The sequence below is a fragment of the Taeniopygia guttata genome, chromosome 12, assembly GCF_048771995.1.
Source record: "Taeniopygia guttata chromosome 12, bTaeGut7.mat, whole genome shotgun sequence".
NCBI lineage: Eukaryota > Metazoa > Chordata > Aves > Passeriformes > Estrildidae > Taeniopygia > Taeniopygia guttata.
Genome location: NC_133037.1, coordinates 8,678,617 through 8,689,972, shown reverse-complemented (window position 1 = coordinate 8,689,972; position 11,356 = coordinate 8,678,617). Strand labels below are relative to the sequence as shown.

The following is an 11,356-nucleotide window of genomic DNA, read 5'->3' as shown; positions in this document are numbered from 1 at the left end:
CCGCTCACACCCGGCCCAACCCACCGGGACCGGGCTTTAACGTCCGGCGGGCGCGGAACGGCGGGCGCCCATCAGTTCTCCGGGGAGCGGAACCATTCAGGCACGGACCCAGTGACCCGACCCGACCCGACCCGTCCCGTCCCGTCCCGTCCCGTCCCGTCCCGTCCCGTCCGTTCCCCGCCGAGCCTCCCCCGCTCCCGCCCCGGCCCCGCCGCGCCCCGCGGTGACGCACGAGCCCCCCCCGTCCCCCGGCCCCGCGCACGCGCGGCCGCAGCCCCGCGCCCGCTCCCGCGCCCGCTCCGCGCCTGCGCCGCGGGGCCGCTCCCGCCCCGTCCCGTCCCTCCCCTCCGCGCCCCGCGGCTCGTGTGACCGGAGCGGCGGGAGTCGGTCCGCGCTCGTCTGGGAGGCCCCGAGCCCGCACCGCCACCGCCAGCGGCACCGCCGGCCGCGGTCGCGGGGAGGGACGGACGGAGGGAGGGAGGCAGGCGGGGAGGCGAGGGGGCCTCCCGGGTGTCCGGCACCATGAGCATCGAGATCCCGCCGGGCCTCACCGAGCTGCTGCAGGGCTACACGGTGGAGGTGCTGCGGCACCGGCCGTCCGACCTGCTGGGCTTCGCCGCCGAGTACTTCGCCCGCCTGCGGGATGCCCGCGACCAGGAGGCGGGCGGCGGCCGCAGGGTGGTCAGCTTCGACGGGGAGCCCATGCAGACCGAGTCCAACGGCGACGAGGAGCCCGACCGTGGTGACGACGAGTCCGACTCCGACTTCGAGCGTAAGTGCGGGCGCTGCGCGGAGGGGGCGCGGGGTCCTGCCGGGGCTGCAGCCAGGGCCGCTTCCCCGCCGTGCCCGCGCTGGGCAGGGCGGGCAGCGAGCAGGGATTGAATGGGGGAGAGGCTCCGCCGGCTCCCGCAGCCCCGCGCCGCCGCCGCCGCTCCCCGGGCGCTGCCGGAGTGCTCCGGGAGCCCCGCATGCCCCGAGCCTTGGGCCCGAGTGTCCGGCGCTGCCCCGGGCGGCCGAAGTGCCCCGGGGTCTGACCGGGGATCGCCGGGCAGCGAGCGCGCTGCCAAGCATGTGATAGGGAAGATCATGTGTTATTGTGCAACCTCTTCTGTACTTATCTTTACATTTCTGTCTTTAAATCATTGTGGACCGGAGTGGTTGGGATTTTTTCGCGGAAACTGGGGTGGTTTATTGCCGCTGTTGTGTATTTAAAGTGGCTATTAAAAAGCGCTGAAACAACTTTCGCTATTTAGCAGCATATTAAAATTCAAAGCCACTTGTATATTGCTGTTCATACTGCTAGTCTTGATGGTGGAAAAGATACTTAATCTGATCTGGACAATGAAATGTGATGTGATACTGAAATTTTTTATTCTGTCAGAATTATACTGTGTGTTTTAGGCTATGCAGAGTGTTTGTAATTGAGCCTCAGGGTTAGAAGTTATTTAAAATGCATGTGAATGGTGGTACTTGGCACACCCAGAATTTTTTGGAAGGAATACTTTCTCATTAATAGAAGGTAACTTAAAGGGGAGGGAAAGGTGAGAAAAGGCGTGCTTTCCCTGAACTTTCCGTGCCCTCGTTTGAAGGTCTTGTGCCCTTGACCTATAACATAAAGGTTTCTGACTTTTATTGATAGAGGATCCTCTTTTAGACCAATTACTGAATGTCACCTTGTGGATGCAGTGTGCTCTTAACATCTACTCCCTGCTTAACAGTTTTAGAGTAACAGGAAGAAATTAAGCTGTGGAACAAATATTTGTTTTTATTAAGGAAGCATTGAGACACCAGCTATTTTTTTTTTGCAGCACTTTTAGGCTGGGAACTTAAAAAAGTGAAATGTATCTTAAGCTCTTGAAAATAGACAAACAGGACATGGAATGTGTGAGAGGACAAGAATGAAGTGTACAGTCAGAATGAATTGAAAACCAGTTTGCAATCAGTGTCTGGGTTTGGATGTTCTTTCTCATGAAAGAGAAGTTCTGTTTAGGGCAGGAAGAAGAATGGATGAAAGGCGAAGGGTGAAGATGTGGGCACTGGTGGTGACTGAACTGAATTTAAGGGAATGTTCAAAAATGAGCACAGATTTATGGAAATTACTGATTTTTTGCCCTTCAACCAAGTCGGCAGTATTTTCAAAGAAGTTAAAGTTTCTTGCAGAATGTATTTTAAAATTAAACTCCGCATTGGAAAAAATTCAATAGATAGTTCAATGTAATTCTTAAAAATGTACAATGTCTTTGTATTTAATATTTTCCTTAAAAAAAATTGAACCCAAACCCCCCAAAAAAATCCCAGCTAACAGAACCAAACAAAAAACCCACTCCACCAGAAAGTCTAATGTCTTTGGGTGCAGTTTGGCTATTTTGTGATCAGTTTACCTCGATTTGGGGTTTGAAATACTGTCTTCAGGGAAGTAAGTGTAAAATTTTCTTTCTGAATGTTGCAGCTGCAGCTGGAGGGATCCTCTGAAGTTAAATGTTTCCAGATAAAGACATAAAAATTTAATGGTGCCCTACAGCTTTTCAAATGCAGCTTTACACAGCAAGGCTGTCCTAAGCAGAAGGGTGGTTCCTTTGCTTCATGTTTCTGCTTATCATCTTTCTATCTTAGTCAGAGAGAAAATTAAATTAACAAGGCTGGGCACTGTCACTTCTTGTAGTAGAGCCCTTTGTGCAAGTGCCACTGTCAGTAATGCTGTTTTGCTTCCTATCTGTAAACCCATGCTGTTCCCCCCTTGTGGTTTCCCAGGAACAGTGCCATGTTCTCTGTGGCAGCAGGTGAGGATCCCTCTGGAGGGTCAGGAAAATGATTATTTCTTGCATTGGTTAACAATGACAGTCAACCATGGCTGTGTTAATTAGATTTCTGTTGTAATGTCTCTATCAATGAAAAATTTTAAATTAGCGGTTCTGATACCCAGTCATTGTCATAAGTAGGACAATACTTGTGCCTTGTGGAAGACAAGCTCCTGGGTGCTTATATCTGCTTAGTATTTAAAGAAGATATAGAGATAGGGAAATGAGAGACTCCAGTAATCTCATTGGATGGACCAGAATGCTGTTTATAAAGACTGCGGTTTTCCATCTTAGGCAGTTTAGGAAAGACTTCAGTGAATTTTCACTGTGCTTTCCTAGGTTATGCTTTGTTACCTTTGAGTTGCTGTGACAGGTCAAATGGATCTTTTAAACACATTTCCATATCTGTTTATAAATAAAAAGATGAAATTGAGCTGTTGTTTTTCTAAGTTATTATGTTAAGGAAGCCTAAAGCTAGTTTAAATAATTACCCTTATTGTATATGTTGGCAGTAGGAAAGATCTTTAGAAATAATGTGCTTATCTTCGTGTGTGTGTCTGGCCCAGTGTTAAATCTGTGTGTGTCGCTAGGCTGCATCTGCGCACTCAGACTGAGATAACATTTCAGATAAGTTATGTGGGGCTTTTTGTATGCTGAGTGCATACGGTAATAGAAGCAAGAATAAGTCAGAAGGAGGTCCTGGCTTTTGGTGTAATCTTTGTGGCAAATGTCTTCAAGTAGTCAGAGTGATGCCATAGTGGAACTCCATCCATGTGTTAAAAGTCACTGAAACCAGCTAGGCTACAAAAAAAAAAAAAAAACCAAACCAAAAAACCAAACAAGCAAAAACAAACAAAAAAAACCAACCAAAAAAAAAAAAACAACCCAAAAAAACCCCTTTTATTCTCTTAGGATGAACACTCTTAGGTGATACTTAGGAAATTATTTCCAGGTTTATGTTTCCTGTCTGACCCCCCTGGAGTTTCATCCTTCATTTTAACTGTTTTTGTACATGTGATCAAAGGACGTCAGGATGTGGCTGTTCGTCAGAGTGCATTGTAAGGCATGTGTGAAAATAAAGTGATGGTAGTTGTGGGGGAGGCCCCAGAAACAGTTATCCACTGGGCTGTGGAGAGAATTTAAGAGATACAACATTTTCCTCAGAGCCTTTATTTGTTTGGTATAACTGCAAAATTGAGGACTTTGGGAGCGTTGGGAAAGGTGCAAAGCAAGACCTTCAAAACTCAGCCTGAGAATGTAACCAAGGACTGATACGTATTCTTAAAGTGGGTCCTTGACCATGACACTTGTACTTCTAACAAGCAGGCTCTGAATGGATGTGTTAAGACTGAAATTAATGCCACAGAAATGGTCTGTTCACTGTTTGAATTACTGCTTTGGGACACCTCCTGTTGAGGAGCACACCTGAAGGAGGGCAGAGGCTCTGCTTCCCTGTCCTTTGAGGCAGTTGCACTAAGGTGCAAAGTGCTGCACTATGAACTTCCTGTTTTGTCTTAATTTTTGTAACAATAAAACCACCTGTATGTGTTCTTGGGGGTATTGAGTATAACTAACAATGGGACTGAAATATTTTTGTGGTTACACTAATTTAAGCAGCTCAGATGTTTCAACTAATTACAAGTATTTTATTGCAAATAAAATTCTTCTTTCTCAGGATTTTGCCTTGATATTGAAAGAAAGATGATGTGCTTTTCAGTTGCTCCCTGAGCAAAAGAGAGCCCTTCTTAGTGTTTTGCTTTTGAAATAATCCTCTTCAGAATGCTGTCTTGTTGTGACAGGAAATGGTGCATATGGATCTGGATGGACAGGTGAAAAGATTCTTTAGCTCTGCACTGAGCTTCTCAATTAAAATTCGAGGATTTGCTAAATGTCATCTTTAAAACATCAGTAGAGTATCTGAGCAGAAGGCAGTAGAGAAATGCTGGTTTACATCGTTAGATCTTGAATGTGGTACAGAATAAGAGTTCAGAGCACGTTTGAAATATTTAACTTTTTAATTGTTAATGGAAACACTTGGTATTAAATTAAACCTGTTTTAGATTGCTTATCTTCTTATTTTTAAGTGTCATTTGCTTATGCTTTCTTATTCTGAACTGATCACTGTGTTATATCAATCACAATGCATTTATGCTCTGCTTACATCAATTCACAGGTTAGGCATAACTTCTTGCTGTTTCCCTGAAATAATTCAATGAAATTTATTGAATTAAAGGAGTTGGATGATGTTTAAACTTTTGCAGTATAGCATAAGAAGAATAGCAGGAGTTTTGAAAAATTCTGGTCAAGTTTTCAGATGTAAATCAGATTCATTGCTCATGTTGCTGTGAGTTACCATCTTTAAAATTAAAGTTCTTTGAACTTTTTACTAGTGCTTTCACCTACCTACTTCGTCCTTAACTGTTAATTAACTGGGAGGAAAGCACAGTAATCTCTCTTCAAATGTGCAATACAAATTCAGTCCAAAGAGTAGCTACTGTATTTAAAATCTAGGTAGCACAGTGAGCACTCTCATAATGTGATAATTACTAATTCTGCAAAGCTTTTTTAAAATAGTGGTTATAACAAAGGTGTTTTATGCTCTCCTTAAGTAGTCTCTAGGTTTTTAGGGAGGTAGAGGAAAAAGCTGGGTTAATGGTTGGCTTTAGTGATCTTAAAGGTCTTTTCCACCTTAAACAATTCTATTTTCTGACTGCATTAAACCTTTGAATTTGGAATACAAAGAAAAGAAATGCACATTCTTGCTTTATGTTCTAAAAGGTATGTTCAAACAGGCCTAGTGACCAGAAGGTATAGAAGAAGCTTTAGAGTTTTATTTATTCTTTGATCTCCATCAATGACATGAAATCAGTTGTAAAGCAAAGTATTAGTGATGCATCTGTGTTTTAAGAGGAATATATCTCTGCATTTAATTTTCTAATTATATTAATTTTTGGCAGCACAGTATCTTGAATGTGCTTAGCATAAAAAATGTGAAGGACTACCGTTGTGCAGCTGCTATACTTGCACATGTCTTTGCTTTTACAGAGGCGGTTCTTCATGACTTAAATCTGAAGGATTAAGTAGAGTAGCTGCTGTTAGTACTAATGGAACTTCACTCCCTCTATTTATCTTGTTCTCATGGGGGAATTTTGAAGATAAACTAAGTATTAAGGAAGACTGATTTTACTTCTTTTTAGTTGCTTGGACAGAGCATGTAAATGCTTTTTTTTTTTTTTTTTCCTGGAGGCCTTTTTGTTTCTGTATTTGTTTATCACAATAAAATTGCTTTTCAGCATTTGTTCTTAAGGTTGCAATTACTGTATTACAAGGTTAGACTTGGAATTTTTGGAACTAAGTAATGTAGAAGCCAGCAACTGTAGCTCAGTGGGGCTTGAAGGAATGTTTCATCAGTAGTCCTCTGTACAAAGGAAATGTAATGAGAATGTGTCTGTAATATGTCCTTACCTGAGATAGTAAAAGAACCAGAAGTATGAAGCAAAGGGATAAAGGTGCTGACTGGCTGAGAAACAGAGATGTAAAATGGGTTGACTGAAATTCAAATATCCCTGGATATTGCTAAATGTATATTGGTTTACATCAGGAAGGACGAACTTCTATATTAATTATCAAAGCTAAATGTCTTGCAATTTTTATGTAGTACACTTAGAGTTATTTGTAATGTTTTGCCCTCAGCACTGTTAATATTCCTGAAGCATCTATTAGCTATTCCTTACGATCTCTTGAGAAGGATACCCTCTTACTTCAGTTTGTAGTTAGTGGCTTGACGTAATTGTTCTGCTTTAAGTGATCAGTATGCCCTAAAATGTGAGGAAGCATGCAGTATTTTTTTTTTTGTTGGTTTAAAATTTCCTTTAAATATATACCTGTAGTCTGTTGCATACCAGTAACTTTTCACATAACTCTTAGGCTTGTTATTTTCTGAAGGAGCTTTAGATAGTTGCTATGACTGTACAGATAAATTCTTGACTGTTTCTGCTCTGTTGGTATTCTGCAGTTACTCTGTGTACTAGCTTCTAAAAGAGTATAACTAACTATGAAGTTGGTAACTAGCCATTATAAATATTATAAATACCAGTTGAATTCTTAAAAGCCTGTGTTTCCATGTTAAAGAAGTTTATTGTAAGAAAAATTGTATGAAACTTCTGAAATTGTATTTTTCTAGATGGTTCTAAAATTAAACTAAAGGCAGATTTTGTTTATCAGTGCTAGATATTGTACCGAACATTAGCTTCAATTAAAATTTGCTATTTTTTGTTCATTTCATAAACTAATACTAGAACTCTGAGACAATTCTGTCATTGTTCCCCTCATGGTAATACTGAAGTTTTCTTGTATCCTCTTACCTAAAATAGAACAATGGAGATCTCGGGGAAGAGGAGACAGCAGAGAACAAGCTCACTTCAAGCTATTCACCAGTCAGTCATTAAAACGTTAATGTCTGACAGAGCAGTTGCTCATTATTCAAATGAAGACTGGAAATGTAGCCAAGATGAGCTATGAATGTTTCCCACTGGCTTCAGTAACGTTTTCAGCTTCATGAATGATCATTCATATTTCCTTGTGAAAGAAGAGGGAGACACTAATAAATATAACTCGATGAACGTACTGGTTCCTCTTTTAGAGAGATGTTATTCCTTCCTCTGTAATGGTCCTTTAGATATCTTTAGTTATGGTTCTTTGTGTTCCATGCCTGTCTTTGCATCAGTCCTTCTTTGGTATGTAACAATTGTTCGGTGGTTTTTGGTACATCAAGATTCTTTGATTCATGTAGATTTAATTTTTTTCCTGAGTTACTGTCAGTTCCACAGCAAATGGTGTGTGTTCTTCTCCAGTCTGCAGTTTTCATACCTTTATACACTCTATAATATGAAACAGACAAGGGAAATAATAAATCAAACAAACATTGGTTAGAAAAGCAAGTGGGGGGAAATTTGGGAAATCTGAGTTTGGACAAAATGCTCTTCCATAAAAGATTTGCATAGTTTTACTGTGATAGTAATAATAATAAAGGTTGTGTGCTTATGAGATCATTTAATGCAAAAGCTTTTTTTTTCTTTTAAAAATAAGGATCTGAAAGAGGGGCCATTGGATAGAAACTCTAGAAATCCACTGTGCAGAACAAGCAGCTGTTTTGTGGTCATTCGTGTTTTGCCTGTGAGAACTGTGAAGATGATGGCAGTGTTCTCTGCTGTAGTGGGAAGAATACTTAAAAGAGAGAGGAGATTTAGAGGAAATCACCCTGTCTTACAGTTTTCACATTGCTAGGATTTGGCCTCTGTTTCATAAATACACGATAAATCATGTATAATAAAGGCCAGCATTTTATTAGTTGCAGTTTTGCTGTGAGCTCTTTCCATACAGGGGCATTTCTTTTGTGTAGAAATGGTAAATGATTGAGAGTGGCAGCTCTCTGTGCATAGATGTGGAAATTCCCTTTGGGGGAAATAACATTTTTAGGAACAGCTCTTCAAGGCATGAGGTAGGGACCTGCAGGTATTACTTCTGTAACATTGCTTTTATTGTCATTTAAAACCAACAACAACCTTGGGGTTTGTAAGAAATGTTAAGGCACTCTCTGTTCTGTCCTTTTATTTCCTGGTGGCTTGCAGAACAGCTTTGCTTCTGTTCAGAAATGGTCTCTAGCCTGCAGGGCTGGCATGATGTCAGCTTTTGGTGTGAGGTCATCTTACAGAAGTCTGGAACCCTGCATTCCTTTTTGGGTATTGGTGAAGTCCAGATCAGGGGCCTGACCAGCAGAACTGAACAAATTGTCACAGAATTCTACTGTGAACTGTCATGTGAAGAAGGGTTAGGATTGCAAATTGGAAAGTGCATATTCTCCTACCAGGCACTGCTCTGTCCTTCTGGATCTGAGTGTTGTCATTGCAGAACATTGTAAAAACATGTGTGGAGTTTGTAGGGGGATTGAAATGTGATTTTTGGATGAGGGTTGAGAAACTGCTTTGTAGTTTTCCTCTGTATTTTTGAATCAGCTGTAGTGCCAATTTCCTCATTCTTGGTGATTGCATATTGACAAACTGCTATAAAGCAGGATGTCACAATGGCTCTTCATTTCCATTTTGGTTCTTCCTCCCTTGGGACAGCATATTGTTTTCTGCTTCCTATTGAGAAAACTGTGTTCCATAGAAGAAATAAAAAAAAAACCCCACAAATATTTTTGTGTTATTTTTCCTGGTGAGGCTCCAGTAAACACTTATTTTTGTGGCAACACTTATGCTAATTATGATAGTTCAGGAAGAATTGCTTCCTCAAGGACATCTGTAGTCTCTGGTTGTCATGGTATGGGGGTACCCTCTTTGAAAGATTTCTCTTGTACAGCCCTGGAATGAAAATTCTAAGGTTGAATTATCCCCTTATTATTTTTTTTTTTTCAGAAGAAAGTAATTGTTCAGAAACAGTTTTTAAACATTTGATGTTACCAGTATTTCTGATTAAAATTTTTAAGCATTTGTATGTCTCACATATAAATTATATATAATTTATAAATTATGAAAGATGGATTATTAGAATAGATAAACATTTAGTCTTCTGTCTTTCACACCTTTGGCGAGGGGTGGGGGAAAGATTCCATGTATAGTTTTGTTATAAAATGCTAAAAATTAATCCTATTCAGAGACCATTTTTTTGCAGTGTTAAACATCACTGGACACAATGTTTTTGATTCTAATCTTGATATCCTGTAACTTTATGATAAAAATCCATAAACGTGACTTGTATTTTTTATGAGCATCTCTTAAATCCCTGTGATGTAATTTTAATTTCTTACTGCAGAAACATGTAATTATTAACTGCTTTACCAATTTTTTCATAGGACTATGAAATAATATAGCTTTGCATGATGTATACTGATTTTGCTTGAGGTTTTAGCTTTTCTTAGCTTTTCACAGCTGGAAGATCTGCAGTGTGTACATTTGTTGTGAAGCACTGTGTGACTCAGGGGAGTTGTATCCTAGAAGTTCTGCTCCTGAAAATCAATTCATCTGGAAGCTGAACCATGCAGCACTTGCCACCTGCTGTGCCTCAGTTTGGTCAGGGAATTTTTTATCGTTTCATCCAAATATTGTCAGAATGAATGTTATTTGTCCAAGCCTCTTGCTGAGACTTCAGACACCCATGAGCAGATTTGGCACAGTGCTCAGAGACCTGGCTCAGTGGTGGAGGTAGCAGTGTTGGGTTTGTGGTTGGACTCAAGCAATTATCTTAAAGGTCTTTTCCAACCTAAATGCCTCTATAAAGAGGATTTTCCTTGGTCTGGGTAGAACACACTGATATTTTTTACTACTATCCCTTCTTAGGATACAGAGCAGATGCCTGTCTTTACCCTTCCTCTTTCCCAAAAATCCTCTTCCTGTGAAAGTGCACAGGATGCAATTACTGGAAGTGTGTGGGGGGGCTGTCTTGTCAAAATACATTTTCACACGGAGATGATTCTTTTTACAGCTATATGTTGTAAGTAACTGTTGAATGTTGATATAATGTTGTTATAAGTGTAAATCTGAAGGAAGAAAAGCTATGAAATACTTTATTTTGAGATACAGTACAGAAGTTGTTCTTGCTTGTTAATTTGGTTGTGTACCGTAACCTAAAGATTGACCAGATTAGGAGATTAAACAGGTTTAAATTTTAAAACATACATATTTATAATCCACTCAAATTTATTTATGCTTGATTTACTAAAAGGGGCTGTAACCAAATTATATCTCAATGAAAGAAGGTTCACTTGTGAATTATTGATGAATATATTGTACTATCAGTGAAGTAGAACTTCATGTTCTATGCTCATATTGCACAAAATTTCCAGAGATGTTAATGATGCTTCTGTAGAATCCCTCACGCTCTTGTGTATGTTCTGCCTGATGAGTTTGTGTCACCCCTCAGTCCTCTGGCTGCCCCCCTCCTGCAGAGCTCAGCCTGTGCTGGCTGCTGGAGGGCTGTGGAAGCACTGGGTGCAATTCACATTTTGTTGTCACTAGAAAAGCACCAGACAAGAAAATTATCATGAATTGTAGAGTCAGTTGTGCTCACACAGAGGATCCTGCACGTTAGAGATGAGGGAAAGCAAAGCAGAAAACCTGGTGTCCAATGTTGTGGCTCTGAAGCTCCCACTACAGCATAAAATCCTGTAAATCCAGTGTACCTCTTCTATCATTACTGTACATAAATCTGTATATAGCAAGGACACAAATTGTGAGTTGGTGTGGGGGTTTTGGTGTACTGGCTTTTGTTCTGCCTTTTTGTTTTGTTTTTTTTTAAACTGGAAAGCAAATCACTTCAGTTCCAAGTATGTGTAGAAGTTCTTAGAAGCAATTGACCAATGGTTTCAGGTTTGGGTTATTAAAAATGTGGTGTGATATATTACACAATTTTTTTTCTGCAATTTTTTTAACATATCATCATATGGGAACACTAATTCTTTGAATAAATTTTTTATAATTCCACAGATCAACAACACATCATCAGTTTTTTTTAAGCACTTAATATAAATCCTCCAAAACTGTTAAAATCAGACTTCCAGA

General features: G+C 40.6%; 1 protein-coding gene across 1 annotated transcript in view; it reads left to right on the top strand.

The window, feature by feature from the left end:
• Window positions 1–300: 300 nt before the first annotated feature.
• PRKAR2A (protein kinase cAMP-dependent type II regulatory subunit alpha) overlaps window positions 301–11,356 on the top strand; it is a 59,686-nt gene continuing 48,630 nt past the window's right edge. The window contains exon 1 of the mRNA XM_002188654.7: window positions 301–772. Within this exon, the coding sequence (XP_002188690.1) occupies window positions 523–772 (250 nt within the window). The 5' untranslated portion in view covers window positions 301–522. The remainder of the gene's footprint in view (window positions 773–11,356) is intronic.